At 35.6% G+C, this 19,449-nt stretch overlaps 2 protein-coding genes across 3 annotated transcripts; both read right to left on the reverse strand.

Moving 5' to 3' along the window:
- Positions 1-5,056: 5,056 nt before the first annotated feature.
- LOC112003669 (putative pentatricopeptide repeat-containing protein At1g56570) lies at positions 5,057-5,476 on the reverse strand. Its single transcript, XM_024035870.1, has one exon. The coding sequence runs from the start codon at positions 5,474-5,476 to the stop codon at positions 5,057-5,059; it is 420 nt and encodes a 139-aa protein (XP_023891638.1).
- A 4,376-nt stretch (positions 5,477-9,852) lies between these two features.
- On the reverse strand, positions 9,853-13,146 carry LOC112012171 (protein AGENET DOMAIN (AGD)-CONTAINING P1). 2 transcript variants are annotated; one of them, XM_024044555.2, is made up of 3 exons: positions 12,950-13,146; positions 10,941-11,417; positions 9,853-10,320 (listed from the first exon to the last, which is right to left on the reverse strand). In XM_024044555.2, exons 2-3 carry the CDS (start codon positions 11,391-11,393, stop codon positions 10,189-10,191), a joined length of 585 nt encoding a protein of 194 aa, XP_023900323.1. In that variant the 5' UTR covers positions 11,394-11,417; positions 12,950-13,146; the 3' UTR covers positions 9,853-10,188. The 2 variants fall into 2 exon arrangements, with proteins under 2 accessions (XP_023900323.1, XP_023900322.1); XM_024044554.2 differs by having other exon boundaries at positions 10,941-11,396; positions 12,950-13,145.
- Positions 13,147-19,449: the final 6,303 nt, after the last annotated feature.

Raw genomic sequence — 19,449 nt, forward strand, 5'->3', positions numbered from 1 at the left:
AAAAAAAAAAAAGGAAATTGTCGAATGTAACAAAAGTACAGTCACATGTGATGTTAGTATTACACAATGTGAGAATGGTACCATCAAGTGTGACGTTTGGTAACTTGGTCTAGTCGGTTGCCTACTAGTGGGTACCATATCCTCCCAAAAAAAGGGGAGGTACGGTGGAATTATTCTCTCTCTCTCTATATATATATATGATAATAATGCAAATAGAAAGATTGGATTTTACAAGCATGTTTTAATGCTTTGTGTAAGAAGTATATTCAAACTCAGATGACCAAGAAGTCATTTCATATCATATAGAAATTATAATTCGTTAGAACTTGTGCATTTGTATGTGAGATGGATGGTAAATTAATTGGAGGTGATAAAAAGTAATTTACATATGTATATTTGAAGAGAGATAAGGTTAAACCTTTTTTCATGTTTAAAGTTTAAACACTATAAAAATGAAGTAGAACAAACAAAAAAAATAAGAAGATTGAAACTCTTAGAAGTGATAAAGGAGGTGAATATTTTTCAAATGTTTTTTTTTTTCTACATTTTATAAGAACATGGAATATTATATCAAAATTCAATTCCTATTACTCCGCAACAAATGGTTAAGTTGAAAGAAAAAATAGAACTCTATTTTTTTTTTTTTTGTTGAGAAATAAGACTAAAACCGTGCTCAAAAGAATTGAACATTGAGCGAAAAGCTCCCATTTAATTTGTAGGAAGAAATGTTGTGTACATAATTTAATTTCATCCAAACCAAATAAAAATGTCTTTATTTACATTTGCTGATTCAGCCTCATCGATTGGTCTTTGGATTAACTGATGTCTCCTTCTTTACCAGGGTATATCAATCCGGCTACCAAACACCTCGAGCATGGTTCTAGTCAAAATCTTTATTACGGTTCTACTCTTCCAAAGTCACCAACTGACAACTACGAAGACCACAATCTAAAGAAGTTTAGGGCCCTGATAGAAAAACTTTAGAAAATCAAAAGAACAATCATAAGAATTTTTTTTTCCCTTCTTTTTTGGATTGTTTAGTTTATGTTTCAAAAATCAAAACAACAATAATAAGAATCTTCTTTAATTATGTTTCCTTTATAATATCCCTAACTTGGATACGTTGATATGATATATTCTTAGCTTGTACTTGTCCCTAAAAATTTACAGACGATCAAATTGAAGTTGGAACACCAACAAGAGCGAGCTATAGGGCCACTAAATCACATCTATTCAGGTAGAGGAGCTAGCTCTCTTTCTTTCTTTCTTTCTACTTTTTTTTTTTTTTTTTAATATATATATATATATATATATATATATATTATAGAGATCAGCTCCTATTACGGTATCTGGAGGGGAAATCATGTTACAAACGAATGCTGTAGTCGATCATGTGTTTGGGAAGAAAACAGTTAATTTGCCCAATAAAAGAAAAAAAAAAAAGAAGCCTTAACTGTGTGGAAGAAGAGAAGTATATTTTTCACCTTGCCATATTGAAAAGAATATAGTCTATAATATAATCGGCACATTGTTAAACTTGGATGGCAAGACAAAGGATAACTTGAAGGCACGTCAAGACTTAAAGTATATGGGTATAAGAACTTCACTTGGAAAAGGTTGGGAATGGTAAGACAAGTATGCCACATACCTACTACCATATGAATGCTAGTGAAAATGATGATTTTCTGTAAGTTTTGAAGGATGTAAGAGCATCCGCATCTGGATCTTATATCTCATCCTATTTTACCATCCCAAAAAGCTACTTTATCACTTATACCATACCATTTTACAACTCACCCAACATCCCATATTTCATTTTTCCATTTTACTTATTAAAATAATATAAATTACACAATAAAATAATATAAAAAATCTCTCTCTTCTCTCTTCATCACTGTTCCTCGTCTCTCTGTTTTTCCCTCTCTCATCCAACCACCACCAACCCAAACCCAGAATGACCACCCAACACGCCTGCAACTTGAAAAAATCCTTGATTTTTTTCTTCTCTTCACTGCCAATTCAGCCATATTCACAAAGAAAGAAAGAGCAGAGATAAAATTCAAACACCATCCATATCAAACACATATCCAATTCAGCCATACCCACCTCTTCCCTAAGCCATCAGTCACAACAGGAAAAAAAAAAAACACACACACACACACACAAACCCAGCAAACACCGAAACCCACCATCGGAACAAATCCCCCAACCCATCGGAAAAAATCACAACCACTGGACCTAAATCCAACCACCCAACGCCACCCAAATCCAACCCAAATGCCGGAAACCGGAACCAAAAACCCAAAATAAAAAAAATAAAAAAATAAAAACAAAATAAAACCCACCAAAATATGAAAGCAACCCAATCAACCAAACGCCGGCCACCAAACCCAGAAACCGGCCACCATGTCATCACCACCAAACACCGGTCTCTATACCAATCTCCACATCAGTCTCCAAGCCGATCTCCACCGCGTTGACCTCCAGCCACCACGCCCATCGCAGCCGCGCCACCAGCCTCGCCACCACGCCGATCTAAAAATCCGATCCGACGTGAGCTCCAATCTGGCTTGGTGATTCGGCGTGAGCTCTGAGAGAGAAGCTTGACAATGGCGAGAGAGAGAGGCGATGAGAAACAGAGAAGGGCAGAGAGAGAAAAGAAAGAGGAAAAATGAGGGCTGAGAGAGAAAATTGCCGGGTAAAAAAGCATTAAATTTTTTATTTTTATTTTTATACCATACAGCTACAGTACCATCTTACATTTGAGATGGTATTGTAGCTAAATCTAAAAAAAAAAAAAAAAAGCTTTTCCCATATGGTCTCCCAATTGCTGAGTATTTGTTGGGCTTGTATGCCAAATATATCTAACATTTAGCATATGGAAAGCCCATTGCGGATGCTCTTATGTCTAGTAAGAGTGTAAATCAACAAGTATAAAACTGTTAAATATTAGGATTTATACATCATGTTGAATATGCTTATATAGATGCAGAAGCAAAAGTAAAAAATATAGAACACAATAACACATGAAGGTTACGTGATTCACGTGGTTTAGCTTAACGGCTACATCCACGGAAGAAACCCTAAAGGGTTACATCAATAATATATTAGAGTGTAGTACAAATCCTGTATTATAATGAATCATAACATGTGTATATATAGTAGACTAAACTTAAACTAATAAATTTCTAGTACAAGTAGGAGACTTGACTTGCACACAAAGTAGTATTAGATTTGGGCTTATGTTAATGGGCTAATATATCTCTAATAGAAACAATATTATTTTTTTTTTCTGTCTTTAATTAACTTTGTATTGATTACATGTACTTCACTATTTAATCTTTTTTATTATAAAAAATGGCTATGTAACTAATTTATAAAATTTGATATTCATATTTCAAAGTATGACTTTTTTGGGGGGGGGGGGGGTGTTCTCTACAATTGATGCATTTTTTTTAGACAAAAAGTGTTCAAAGTTTTGGAGGCTACAACCACCGATATTGATTACAATACTATGTGAGAAAATCCTGTTAATTATGAATAAACAATACAGTAGTTTTGATTTTATTTTTTATTTTTTAGAGACGAAATGATAGTAGACTTTATTATAAGTGCATTATGTGGGATTTGCAAATAGTAGAAAAATAAACAATAAACTAGTTTATAAGTGCATCCTAAACAAACACTTTAATCTTGTTCCCATCCATAATGTGTAATCACTGCTAAATGTATTAGATTGCCCAAAGCGCGTATCAGCCAATTAAGGTGCAAGCTCTAACAGCAATTGAAAAGCTAAATGGGTTGGTTCTGCTTCCTCCTTTTTGGAAATAAATTCAAGAACTTACAGTGTGTTTGGTTGGGGTGAATTTAGGAGGGATGGAAAACATAGGAAAGAAAATGTGGGTTTTCCATTGTTTGGCAAGAGAGGAAAACTAGGGAGAGTGGAAAACCCAGGAGAAAATTTTCTCTCCGGGCCCACAAATTTTGTCCTCCCAAATCGGGAGGAAAAGCTAGGGGAGAAAAGTTCTCTCCCAGCACTTTTACCTTTTTGCCCTCTGCCTCTGAATCTCTCAATTTTTTTCCCTTCTCACTGCCTCTGTTCTACTTTGCATCCTCACGCTTATGGTCACGATCTACTAGATTGCTTCTGGGTTTTTTTTTTTTTTCCCCTCTGTCTCGGTCTCGCCCTCTTTGCTTCAGTGGCTTCATCAATCATCAGGTATTGAACTTATCTTCCTTTTTCCTTTGCTTTTGATTTTTGATTACTTGATTCTAAATTTCTGAAATCTGGGTTTTTTTTCTTCTTCGGTCCATCCTCTGTGCTCTGCTTCATTAGGTATTTTGATTATTTTCCTTTTGTCCTTTCCTTTTGATTGATTCTGCTGGAGATCAATTCTTTTAAAATGATTATTTTTGTTCTAGTTAAGTTTGCTGACCACGTTGGCTTGTGGGCAAACTTTTGTAGCCTTTCATCTTTGCTGACCACATTTTTGTGGGCTAACTTTTGTAGCCTTCATCTTTGCTAACCACATTTTTGTGGGCTGAATGAAGTGTAAATTTGCTAAACACTTTTTTGCTGGTTACAAATTTTTTTGCCCAATTAAATTTATATGTACACTATTGTAATTTTTACAATATATTAATAAAAATAATCATATAAATTTATATATATGGTGTGATAAATTTTATATTATTTAATGAGTATAAATAAATTTATTTCTTACATATTATGTAACAAGGGCATAATAGTCAATTTATATAAATTACATTTTCCATCCTCCCATTTTTATCTCCAACCAAACAAAAGAGTTTTTCATCCTCCCAATTTTCCACCCCTCCAACAAAACACACAAGGGGGAAAACTAAATATTTTCCATCCTCCCACAATTTTTCATCCTTCCACTTTTCCACTCCTCCAACCAAACAAAGCCTTAATGTATACTATGATATATAAAGCTATACGAATTCTTTTTAAAAATTGAAACCTTTTAATTGTAGATACACAATAACAAGTGAGCTACGGAACCCAGGTGTTTTCATAGAATTTGAGATTGTTTCAACTACTTATCAGCAATATTTGCCCGAAAACTTGAAACCCACCATAGCCATCTCCTCTATGAGTGTAACCAGTGATCAAAGTAGTCCATGAAACAGCATTTTTTGCATCTATCTCATGAAATACCATGCATGCCTCGTCCATGCTAACATAACACGTTGCATACAAATCCATAGATGCATTATTAACATACATAGACTCCTTCATACCATTCTTGATGGCCAAGCCATGGACCAATGCCCCATTTGAAAGAGCCTTCATGCTCTTACAACCCTTCAAAGCACTGGACAAAGTAAAAGCATCTGGCTCCACTCCATTCCTTACCATCTCACAGAACATAACCCATGCATGGCTGTAGTGGTTGCAAGACGTGTACCCCGCAATCATGGCAGTCCATGTAACCACATCTCTCTCAGGCATTTCATCGAATAGTATCCGGGCCTTTTTTATCAAGCCCCTTTTAGAGTACGATTTGATGAGATTTGTGGCTAACACGGAGGGACCCTTTGGTAAGAAAGGTGTGTTTGATTGGGTGGTGGAGTTATGGGCCCATTGAAGGGAGTTTCGGATAAAGGGTGGGATTGCATAGAAATCAGTCGTAGAAAGTAGTCTTTTAGTGCTCATAATTCCATGCCAAGTGAGGACCCAAAAATGCGACTGTAAGAGCATTCGTAGCAGCTGTTACAAAAATTATGTAATTTTACCACACTAAAGGCCTACTTTATTATTTTATCACATCATTTTACAACATCTCATTTATCAGATGTTTTATCATTCAATTCTATACATTAAAATAATATTTACTATACATTAAAATAATATTTACTACTCATCAACACAATCAACAGCCATTTGCCAACAACCAACAGCCACCACCACACAACCACCACATCCTCCGCAACCAAAAACAGAACTCAAAGCAAAGCCAAACAAATCCAGCCAAATTCCACAACATACAACCATAACCCAACCTAAACAACCCATCAAATCCTAGCCAAATCCTTCACGACCCAAACAAATCCCAGCCAAACTCCAACCCAAACAAATCCAGCCAAACTCTAACCCAAACAAATCCAGCCAAACCCCAGCCAAATCCTCTGCCACCATCAATTGCCTCAACCAATCACCGACCCAAAACTCCAACCCATCAACAAACAAACTCAAGTAACCACCGGACCAAAACCCACAACGTTGCCGTAACCAACCTCGACCCACAATGTCGTCGACCCAAAACCTTGACCCACAACCCATAGCCCACCAACACCAAATCAGAATCCCCACCACCACCACCACCACCACCTCAACCACAAACCCCGACAAACCCACTGCCTCCACACCCTTAACCACAACCACTTCCAAACTCAAAACCTTCATAATCCAAGTCAACCCAGACTCCAAACCCACCATCTTCATTGCTGTCATCGTCATAGCCTAGCCCATCCGAATCCACCCACCTCCATTGGAACCGAACCCATCAAACCACAGCCAAAAAAAGAAAAAAAGAAAAACCATTGCTAGAGAGAAATCGGCATCGGTGTTGGTGTGGAAGTGATAGTTGGTGTCGGCGTTGGTGGAGCACACTGTTGTCGTCGGAGCTACATCGTCGTCACTGCCGGTGAACATCTTGGACTGGTCGAAGAGAGGGGGAGCTGGTACAGGGAGAAGAAAGAGGGGACTGGTGAGAGAGAAGAGAAAAGAAAATATGAAGAGAGAGGAGAGAGAAAAGAGAATAAAATACTATAAATATTTTTGCAACATCTGTCCGTACCGTCTCAAATATGAGACGGTATTGTACCTATGTTGCATAATTTTTGGGATTTAGAACATCTGATAAAGCTTTATTTTTGTGTTTGGTGTGGCAAATGTGCCAAATGCCAAATATTTGGCACATTTGCCACATCTGATGCGGATGCGCTAACTGAAGTTTTTATAGCGGAAATCTGGGCATTTCGAGGTCTTCATCAAGTTTTTATAGTTTGGTCTTGTTGGTCAGTGAGTTTGGTTTGTTAGATAATGGGTATGTAAGTTTGTTTCGGTTTATGGTGTGTTCCTGTCTGGTATGTTGTTGTAAGGGAGTATATTATAAAAGTATAGGCCCCATAAGGTTACCAAATCATTAGTGGACCCCTCAAGTTTGTGTTTTTGGGCCTTTTGGGGTCACTAATATTCTATTCTTTGCAGCGACTTTGTCCATGAGGTTGATATAATGGATGCAAAAGCCATTGTGTATGTTGTACAGAATAGTCAATATGATAATAACATAGTTTCCCATATTTTAGATGATTGCAGACAGTTGATTTCAAGATTTAACAGGATTAAATTCAAACACTGCTATCGCCAATCAAACCGCTGTGCCGATGTGCTACCTAGGATGGCTGCTGACCAAAATTCTGATTTTAGTTATTTTGAATGCTCGCTTGTGGACGTAAGAAATGTTTTTGAGGAAGATCTCAATGGAATGTATTTGAACAGGCTATATCCTGATACTGATGTAGTTTCTTAGTTTTTATGCATCATCTTTTAACAATATATATATATATATATATATAGTGGTTTATAAGGTCTCATGATATGCATCATCTTTTAACAATATATATATATATATATATATATAGTGGTTTATAAGGTCTCATGATATTCATGAGATCTTGGATTTGAAAAATCTTGTCAATGTTTTAGAGCTACCCTCATAGGATTTCTCTGTAATAACTTGATGTGTGTGAGACAAACAGAGAGCTTCATACACCTGAGCTCGTTTGTCAAAAAAAGAAAATGCACGTCTAACTATTTTCTTCCTTCTTTTTTTGAGATTTTTTTTCCCTCTCATCTAGTCATCCCTATTTATCGGCTAAATTACTCACTTTTGTTGAATTATATATATATATATATATATATTTTTTTTTTGTGGGATGTCATGCACCGGACATCCACACTCATTTTGCTAGTCATGCTAAATGAGTAGTGCCCCAGTATAGCCCGATGGCCCAAGATTGTATGAACCTAATTTTGCAACTTTTAATCTTTGATGGTTGACAATTCATTTAATTGATCCAAAACATAAACAACCCTCTTTAACCCTATTACAGACTCACCTCCTGTGATGATGCATGGGTTGGTTTATGGGTGGTACTTTGCTATACAACATAAACATCTGTGGCTGGAGGGGTAACATTGATGTTACGGTCAGGAACATGATTTCATGCTAGAATCCGGCACAATGTTTGTACCAAAGTAGAGTGCCAAACATGAGAAAGAAACAATACCCAATCGTATTTTTGACCAGCTTGCAGGTTGAGCATTGCCGGGAACACAATTTTTTACATAAGTTGTTGATCTTTTACATAACTTGTTGAAGTGTCAAGTTGTGAATGACTCTATTTTTAATATGGGTCATATTAATAAGTGCTCTTAAAACAATTATTAATAAACTATTTTAAGAAAATTTTTATACCATTTTTATGAGAAATTTAAAAAGCTGTCTAAACATTAATTTTTTTTTTCCATAAATATTTTCTTAAAATAATTCACTAACAAATATTCTTAGGGCATTTATTAACTTTTCCCTTCTAATATAACATTTTTATTATATAACAATCACAACTTGCTACCTTATTAGTTGTAAACATTTTTCACTAATATTATTGATATATATATATATATATAGGCTTTGCACAGCCAGAGTAGACTTCAGATAGAACTCTTAAAGACAACTCTAGACTCTAGTTAGAACTCTTAAAAGACAACTCTATTTGATGCTTAATACAAAATCACAGGACTAATTTCAGTTGAGTAATACTCAATCGCATGTATCTAAGCATTTAAAAAAAAAAAAAAAAAAACTTCCAGCACATCTAACTATTTTCTTCCTTTTTTTTTTTTTTTTTTTTCTCTCTCTCTCTCTCTCTCATCCTTATTAACCAGTTGAATAACCCACTTTTGTCGAATTATATATATTTTGTGGGATGTCATGCACCAGACATCCACACTCATTTTGCTACTCATGCTAAATGAGTAGTGCCCCAATATAGCCCGATGGCCCAAGATTGTATGAACCTATTTTTGCAAATTTGAATCTTTGGTTGAAAATTCATTTAATTGATCCAAAACATAAACAACCCTCTTTAACCCCATTACAGACTCACCTCCTGTGATGATACATGGGTTGGTTTATGGGTGGTACTTTGCTATACAACATAAACATCTGTGGCTTGAGGGCTAACATTGATGTGACAATCAGTAACATGATTTCATGCCAGAATCCAGCACAAGGTTTGTACCAAAGTGTAGAATGACAAACATGGGAAAGAAACAATACCCAAATGTATTCTTGACCAGCTTGCAGGTTGAGCATTGCTGGATCACAATCTTTTGCATAACTTGTTGAAGTGTCAGGCTGTGAATGACCTTATTTTTAATATGAGTCATATTAACAGATGCTCTTAAAACAATTGTTAATAAACCATTTTAAGAAAATTTTTATACAATTTTTATGAAAAATTGAAAAAACTGTCAAATCATTAAAAAAAATTTCTTAAAATAATTCACTAACAAATGTTCTTAGGGCATTGTTAACTTTTCCCTTCTAATATAACATTTTTATTATATAACAACCACAACTTGCTACCTTATTAGTCGTAAACATTATATTATTGATGTATATATTGGCTTTGAACAGCCAGAGTAGACTTCAAATAGAACTCTTAAAGACAACTCTAGACTCCAGATAGAACTCTTAAAAGACAACTCTATTTAATGCTTAATACAAAATCACAGGACTAATTTCAGTTAACACTCAATTGTATCTAAACTTTTTTTTAAAGAACTTGCAGCCATCTAACCTTAAAGAGGCTTCTGAAATAAATTTATGTTGCAGGTTGAATGATTAGGAATAAACAGTACTAGAGAAACCCTTTTCATGCAGAAAAAAAATCGAGAACAGTCACTAACTCGCTGGTCAGTTGCCAATACAATACAAGAATTTACCTGAAAGCATTTACATCATTAGCTTTTTGCTATGGATCATAAAGTCAAACTATGCTTCCAATTAATTGGTAAGGTCCAAACAAATCGTTGAGAATGTCTACGATAGGTTACCAAAGTTGAAATGACTACTAAAAATTGCAATTTGTTTATCAAAAAATCATCAGTTGACTTCCACTGCTACAAGAAGCAGAGTCCTTCAGATGTAATGCAATCTCTCCTGGTACACAAGGGATGCGTTCTTGATTTCTCAAGCAATCACAAGTAAAGCACTTCATCAGAGCCTGACATGAATTAATATTTAGCCAACCATCAGTATAAATTCAATACCATATATATATATATAGAATTGCTTGGGTTAAATAATACTTAACTTGTGCAAGGTCAGAAACAGAAAATTAGAAGGAAAGAGAATCATATAGGTTAAAAAAAGTGACACAATCACTTCCTTCCCATTGCATTTGCACACACATGGAGTAGTCAATTCTTATGATAGGTGGGGCAGCTTATCAGATGATACTTTTGGATCAAAGAATCACAAGAAGCTGGTCAAGGCTTCAGCAAATTTCATTGAGGTTTACCTCTTTTCTATTCTTTTAATTCACTTTATTTTGACCAGCTTCCAAATTTTCCAAATAGGTGGATTGTGGCAGAGTTCAAAAATAATTAATTAAATTCAAGTTTCAAAGAGAAAATCTTAGAAAATAACTGAACTTTGCACTGTCAATTATTTAGCTCCCTGCCCAAAACCTGAATTTGACCAAATGGTTGTGAACTTACCTTAAATTACTAGTAACATTGAGCAAGCCATGCCAACTTTGCAAAACGGACAACCCCATTTAACACCAAAGTACAAAATGAGATCAACAAAGGTTCTCAAGTTTCAAGTATAGAGAAGTCATACCTGGGAAGCCATAATCCATTTTCCATCAATCCAGTCCTGATGTGGCCTTAAGTCAGAATGCTTAAACTCTATTTCCTCATCTGTGTCCCTAAAGTAAACTAAGTATTTTGAGCCACCAAGAACCTTAGAAATCACACCCACCCACCACCCATCATTGTACAAAGCATCGACTTCTTCAAAAAGACTGAAACGATCAACAACAAGAGTTTCTGGTGGACATGGCCTAATATGCAGGGTATCAAACTCTTCTCTCAGAAAGCCTGAATCATCATCAGTCCTCAGGCTCTGATACTGGACAAGGAACTTGTCCTTTCCCACTGCTTTAACAATAGTTGCAGCAAACCAAGCACCTTCAAAACCATCATCATCACTGCTAACCTCAACTAGTGTCCCCTCGCTGAACATTTTTTGTGCTGTTGCGTCACTAGCCTTCACCTCCTTTGTGATCGACATGTTCTGCAATTCAATTTTTTAAAGCTGACAATGTGAACTACATTAAAAATCTGAGCCAAAGATGACCTCTACAGGGAATGTATAAAACAAAGTAGAATAAGCTAATCTAAGATGCATGGGTATGGGTACAGGGACACAACATTTCTTGAAAAACCTACGGTACGATATGTTAGGGATCTGTGTATTAATTACTTATTAAATATATTTTATTTATATTTTTAATATATTATTAAGCATTTATTTTTCATATATATTGTTAAGCATATATCAATTTAAGCACAATAATGCATAATAAGGTGAATCCATTGGCATTAACGGATGTTTAGAACAAAGCAAGATCCAAAAAAAAAGTAAATAAACAATAACTAGATAAGTGTTCAACATTGAAACTAATATATAAACAATATAAATGAAAATTTTTACAAGTTTTGGCTATCTCTCACTATCGGGGGTTGAGTAACAATTGTATTCAAGCTCTATCACAAGTGTATTCTAGACATATTGGTACTTTTTTTTCAAAAAAAGAAAAGAAAAAAGACTAGGTATGTATCTTAGAGGTATCCAGTACAATACATATCGGATAAGTGAATATGAGCAAAAATGGAATATCCATGTATCCTAGATCCTATTAATGACTATTATTAAATCAGATATTATTAATTTCAAGAGCTTCAGGCATTCAACCTTTGACCACACACTAGCCAAAGAACAGGAACAACAAAACAACAACAAAGCCTTAATTCCAAAAATTTGGGGTTGGTATGGATCCTGTATCTCAACAGACTAGTCAAGGTCTGCCACATGTACTCTTTTCCATCGTTCAATTTTATTCGAAGTCATACTCTCCCTTATTTCCTTAATTGACATGACTTTTTTATTTTTATATATTACACATATAATATAAGAACTACATTTATTGGAAAAACCATCATAGTCAACTCCCGAATCTAATACCTGCAATGAGTTTATTGTTCTCAAGCACTAAAGTATGTCTAAACAATCAAGAAGTTTCTCCTCTAAAACAATCTTTTGACCAATGTAAACAAGCTGAGGTTTAGAAACTCTACCATTCTTTTGGAAAAGAGAAGAACCCTTAAGAGTGACACAGTGATATGTAAATTAGCAAATGAAAAGATTGATTTTTGTGATCTTAGAATCATTAGGCAAAGAGTGTCGAGTTTACTCATAACAGAAACCAACTAAATCATCCTAGAACCATTTAAAACCAAACCAAACAAAATCATCACCACCATTTCAAATAATAATAATAATAATAATAATAATTAAAACCATTATTTCCACAAAAATTAAAATAAAAATTCCCAGAACCATTTCCATCAAAACTAAACAAAAACACAAAACACCAAACTGAACCCATCATCGAAAATTTATCAAAAAACACAAACCGAAACCTTAATTTTAAACCCCAACTGAACCTTCCCACAAGCATTTCCAGCCAAACAAAACAAAACCACAACCACTATCCAAAAGAAAAATCAATTTACCCCAAAAAAACGAAAGACGAAAAAGAAGAATAAAAGAAAAGAAAGTCCCACCTCTTTTTCTTGCTCCTCAAATGGCGGAACCCCTAATGAACTCATTCCCTATGCAGCCTCAGGTCCTCCTTCGCAAACCCACTCTTCTCCTTAGAGTCTCTGAAAAAAACCCCGAACCCCCTCCCACTTCCCAGATCACTGTTTGGGGGAGAGTGAGAGAGAGAGAGAGAGGTAAAGAGAGTGAGAGAGGTACTTTATGATTGAAGAGAAGCAGAAGGTGACTAGCTTTAAATTTATAATGACATTAAAAATTTGAATTTGGGTTGGGCCTCGACTTCCCACGTATATAAGCTAAAAAGCCTAAAATATTAGGTGGTTTTTTTTTATTGGACAAAATTATATTACGTATCTCAGGTGTATTTTTTAAGTTTTTTTTTTTTTGGTATATAAGTTTCTCTCTTAAGATTTAGTCATGTGATTACTAAACTAAAAAATATTTTTTTATATGAAAAAAAATTCAGGTGACAGAATCTTAAAATGAGAACTTAAGAAGTAACACTTAAGTACTGTACTTAAGTTTTGCTCTTTTTTATTATTATAAAAATTAGAGCTAAGATTTTTTACCGTTTATAATTTAATACTGTTGAGTGACAAAGAACATTTACACCAGCCTGAAATTTTAGTTAAAATGCATCACATTCTCTATTTGTTTTTATTTAAATATACTTATTTATTTATTATTAGTTTTTTACACAAAAATTTCTCCATCTTTTCCTCTTTCTCGGTTATACTCTCAACATCATTTGGAGAGGCACAACCTTCTTAGATGTGTTCTTTTATTCTAAAAAATCAGGTCATTTAAGATTTTTTCCATCCAAAGGTATGTCAGTAAGCATGTAAGTTCTTGCATCTTAGAAATTTTTTTTTGATATTTGGCATTAAAGACGAGATCATTTAAGTTATGGTCTTGGTCTTGGGGGTTTCTAGGATCCTGTTAAGGGGTTTGAGAGATTGAAGTGAAGTTTGAAAGGGGTTGTTAGGGTTTTAGATGAAAACAATTGGGTGAATGAGAGGAAATTGATAGGGTAACTTAGAGTTGAGAGGTTTTTAAACCAAATGTCGAAGTGGTTTTAAAAGGTTGATTAAATCAAGATTAAAACGAGTTGTTTAGGGGTGGGGGGGGTGGTTTAAGGGAGAAAATAATTAAAATATACTTTAACTAATAAAAAACAATTAAGATTTACTATTGCTTAACAAAACTTTTAGGTAGCTTAAGCCTAGCTTGCTATAGGATTAGTGATGATAAAAATACCTTGTTCCACCCCAAAGAGGCAAGGGGAAGCGGACTTGTTTTGGTCACTCTATTCCACCACGAATGATTATATACATATTTTGTTTAATATATATATAAATTATGAGTGCAAATAATTTGAATCTTTAATATGTATATCTTAATTGCAATTTATCTTCTTATACATGTACTATTACCAACGCTAATAGACTTGTCTCTCGTTTTCTTTTAAGACTCTCTAGCCACATTTTTCTTTTTGTTTCAGTGTTTTAATTCAATTTAAATTATTTATTTATTATTTATTTATTATAATTTCAAGAATTTTATGCAAAATTTATGCTAAAAAACAAAAACCTCAATCCCTTGAGTTTAACAAGATTGTCTCTGATGATGCCAAAAAATCACCAGTGAGCCACACAGTTCTCACACGCTTGAAATAGCACATGCACAACAAAAAGAGAAAACCTAACAGAGAGCACTGATGTGGTGCCGCCCAAATACCCTCCGAAGGTCAAGTTAAAACTTTTCTCTCAACTCTAGAGCACCAGAGCTGGGGTAAATTATGCGTACCTTAATCCATAAGAGTCTTTGGTTTTTATAGTAGCAGAGGGTTGACCTCCTCTCCTTAGGTTAGAAGTCTTTTCCTTATAGGAGCCTTCACGAGCGTATTTAACGAAACCCTTTCCTTGTAGGAGTCTTTTCAATTAGCACTAAACGTGAAGCGCAAGATATTTCCTTATATACGCAAATGTGGAGACCAAGCAAGGCCACGTCAGGGTCGTCAGCTTCGCCTACTCTCTTCAGCTTCATTGATGTCAACTACTTATCTTCATTGCCCAAGGTCCTCCCGTCGGCTCTTGCCAATGGATCCAATGGGTTTATGTGGAGCGTTGTTTTATACCTTTGTAAGGGTTAGTATTTCCACTACAATTTTACCCTTATCAGCTACCCCCTACTCCATATCCTCGTCAGCTTAAATTAACAGGTTATGGAGTTGGACCTTTATTGCTAATTTCCCTTTTTGGCCAGGAGAGAGGGAAAACAATTTATGATCAACTCCTCAAGTAGCCTTTATTAAATGCTCGGACACATGGCATATTCGGATTGGCTCCGCTTCTAGATAGAGGCGTCTCTTCGTCTTCTATGCATATACCTCTTTATATATACTTCGCCCCCTCCCTTATTTCTCTTATTTCATTCTTGCTGATTCTTGAGAGAAAGCTCGTCGCCTTTCTTCTGTCAGTTTGTTGATTTCGTCCCTTTTGTTGCTACTGTTTCTTTTAAAGCTGTCACTTGTTCAAGGAAACATACTCATAAGTTCTCTTTCTCCTTTGCCTTAAGGAGTTACGTACCTGTTACCAGATCTCAGACCATATCCCAATCCGTCTCCCTAGGAAAAATGAAAGGTGCTACTCGAGGAGGACTGCATGAAGGAAATATGAACATATGCAGCGGAAAATTAACGAATCTACTTCATTTGCAATTGATAACATGCATTATGTAAGTTTCAGAATTTAAGAATAAGAGAGTGTACCTTGATATGGTGAATTTCAAAAACAAAGATGAAAAGTACTTGAGAATACTTTTAATCTTCACTCCAATTCCACTTGATACCCAAGAAGTGTGGTCTCTCAATCAGTTATATGTATATGTTCTAGAGAGAATAAATGTATGTCTAACATTCACATACATACCATTTCATATTCATACAAAATTTTATATGTTTTTCTCCATATAACTGATTATCTAATTAGACTAGCCTTTTGAGCCTTTCCAATTGGGCTTTAGTGTGTGGCTTGGAGTGGGACCAAAATGGAACAAATAAGACTCTAGCTTCAATGGGCCTTGGGCTTTTCTGTCAACTTTTGACAAGTCAAAAGTTATCATTAATTATACTTAATACTACTATATAAATATAATTGCACTCTAGGCCTTATTAATAAATTATATCCTAAGACTTTATTGTACATGCAGCCTCTTCATAAAATATTCGTTGTAATATAAAGTCATGAATGAAGACTGCCATGTTATAGATCACTACATCTTAATCCTTGAGTACCCGATTTAATCATTTTAAGTTATTCATCATATATTTATGAAATCCAATTTCATAAATATATACTTTAGTATTGGTTAGGCCCAACTCTCTGAATAACTGAACTCGTTAAACTTATCTCAAGATAATATCTTATATCTCCGTTAAGAGACTATGAATTCCATCTTGAGAATATATGTTCCATCAACACAAAATGTGGCTGCCTAACATACTAATGTTTTGACCGTTACATTAGATCTCACTCCTGATATATCAAAGCAATCTACACTTCATGATCAGGTCTATTATTCTCTCATGATTAAGAGTTCATGTAAATAGAAGTCATGAGATTTATTATTCATTTGACAGTCGTTAGGAGAATAATAAATCTTACAGTGGTCCAGTTCAATATGTTTTAACTCTTAAAATATATCAACACACCAACTAGAGGTTTTCACTTCCATGATCAAGACAAATCATCTTAGTTGATATGTTATAGTTTTCACAGATGAAATATCCAATTTCATCACCAACTACGAACTAAAATTCTGAGTTTACAAACAACTTGTGACTTATATCTTTTGTGACTAAATCACATAAATCACATACTATGCATCTCATGAACTATATGATAATATCTGAATATTCATGTTACCATTAATTCAAATAATAATAAAACAACTTTGTTAATCATACATTAAGTTATACATAATGTCATACATAACATCATACAATAGGATTTAAGGACACTAATCCTAACACTACAGACGTTGGCATGTATGACGCTATGTTTGCTGCGGGACTAAGACTACCACTGATGACCTTACACTATCAGCTACTGATTTCATGAGACTGTCCGTTAGCCAGATCATTCCGAACGCCTAGAGGATCTTTATAGGTGCTGAGATCCTATAAGGTTGTCTGAGCGGTGGGAACCGTCAACTTTCATTGGACGAATTCTTCTATTGCTACAAACCCCAGCACATCGTCTCTTCCAAGGGTATATCATTTTGCTACTTGGTAGAAGGATTTGAGACTTGTGTCTGACATGCCTGACTCTAACAGTCACTGAAAAAGTAGGTACTTTTTCTTTCAGGGGACGAATTGGGTATGCCGTCCGGAAGAATGGGTTACAATGCCCCATTGTTTTGACAATACCTGGGGAACGGTTAAAGACTTAAGTTTAGCATCGACAACTTTTATTGGTTTTTATCCTCATTAGCTTTTGCTTCTATTGTTTCATTCATTTTCGAAGTGCTTTAATGTCATCATTTTGTTTCTCTTTTCCAGCCAATGCTCATCCTCACATAACTGACGAGCAGAAATCATTCATCCGTCAGGTTCTCGACATCCCATTTAATCAATGGAAGTGTAGGGACTTGATCGCCCTTGACACTTTTCATTTGTATTGTAGGGGCTCAGAACTGATATCTGAAGCTTGTAGATTGAAAAAATACTCTCGCCGTCATAAGTGGATTTTCTACTTTCCTCGTCAATTTTATTCTTATCGTCTATTTTTTCTAACGCACGACAGTTATTTTTTGCAGAAATGGAGGCAGCCAAGCAAAAGGTGAGGGCAGCCGCTACCCATAAGAAAGAGGAGGAAAGGAAAGCCAAGGGAAAGGAGGGGCATCCTCCTCAGCCCCTAACGCCATCTCTAAGGGCTCGACAAAAAAGAAGGCTGACAGGAAGGACGACCATCCTTCTAAAAAGGCAGCCGTCACTCCTAGGGATGAACACCCCATGAAGAAGTCACCTCCCAAGTCGAGTCGTGGTGTTGGTAAGGGAATGATGACTTCGACTGGTCCCATTAGTATGGGACCTCGTCGCCTTCTTAGCCACAAGGACTATGCCGTCGAGGAAGTGGGGTCCTCATAAAGCTGATGGACGTGGAGCCCTGTGTTGAGCTAGGGATGAAGGGGGGGCGTCAGCTCTTTTTGACCTCACCCGAGTGCGCTTTCTTTCTCAACTAATTTTATCTCGTCTCTTTCTATTCATTGACTGACAACTATATCCTTTTTAGGCCTTGGTGCGTGTTAAGGTACTTCTGGACCGGTGTGTTGCTAAAGAAGGGGTCGTCACTTAGATTAGGAAGCATAATACAAATTTAGTAAATGAGTAGGAGCAATATAAGGAAGCCCTCCGTACTTTAAATAGTGAGTTGAAGGAGACAAAGGAGAAGTTGGAGAAGGCGGGTCGTCAGAAGGAGACGTTGCAGGGAGAGCTGTTGACCTTGCGTAGGTAGGTGGAAAAGGCCGGGGCTGACGCCGTTCAGGAATTCAAGGCGTTGCAATCATTCATCGACTCTTGTGCTGAATATTATGGCATCGGATTTGAAGACTGCCTCAAACAGGTCGCTTCCTTCTACCTAGACTTGGATCTATCCAGGATTACCATGGATGATCCCATGCCATCAACACCTGTTAGCAACACCGTCGTTGGTGAGAGTGACAACTCTTCTAAATCAGATCTCCCTCCCAAGGATGATGGTGTCATCCTTGCTTAACCTGCTGCAAATCCTCCCGTCACCACTTCCAATTTGTCCATTGAGCTATTAGACGTGGAGAACCATCCTGGTCAGGATAAAGATGCTCTTATTGCCTAGTTCTAGCCTTACCTTTTTGTAAGTTGTATATTTCATTCAATTTTCAAACAATATTTAAATGCCTTAATGTTTTTGGGTCTCTATTTGTAAAGACTTTATTTTATACAGTATCTTATGCCCGTTGTCTTTAACATCATCTAGTTTTCTACTAGTTGGCACTTGTATCTTTACTTCTCATGCTTGTATGCAAGGATATGTTTGTTTCTGGTGAACTAGGACAAACCAGTCCTATAGTAAACTCGTCAGCCTGTGGACTTTATGTCCTGTATTCGTTTATTTCGTGGACATGTTTGAATTCGTTTATCTACTTGTTTAGTGGATTTAAACAATTTCATTCCACATTCTCAGTAGACTTGTTTATTTCATGAACTTTATATTAAAACTATTGCCTTGTGGACCTTTTAATACTAATCATATCCTTTGGTGGATAAATTCGTCAACTTTACGGACTCATCTACTTTGTGGGTTTAACAAGATCAATGAACTCGTCCACTTTATTGACGTATTTAAATTTTTCCACTTTAAATTTTTCCACTTTGTGGACTTATTATTTAATACGTCTACTTTATGGACATAATAAACTTGTCCACTTTGTGAACTTGATAATATTTCATCCTTCTAGGTTGAAG

The sequence above is a fragment of the Quercus suber genome, unplaced genomic scaffold, assembly GCF_002906115.3.
Source record: "Quercus suber isolate HL8 unplaced genomic scaffold, Cork oak 2.0 scaffold_145, whole genome shotgun sequence".
Classification (NCBI taxonomy): Eukaryota; Viridiplantae; Streptophyta; class Magnoliopsida; order Fagales; family Fagaceae; genus Quercus; species Quercus suber.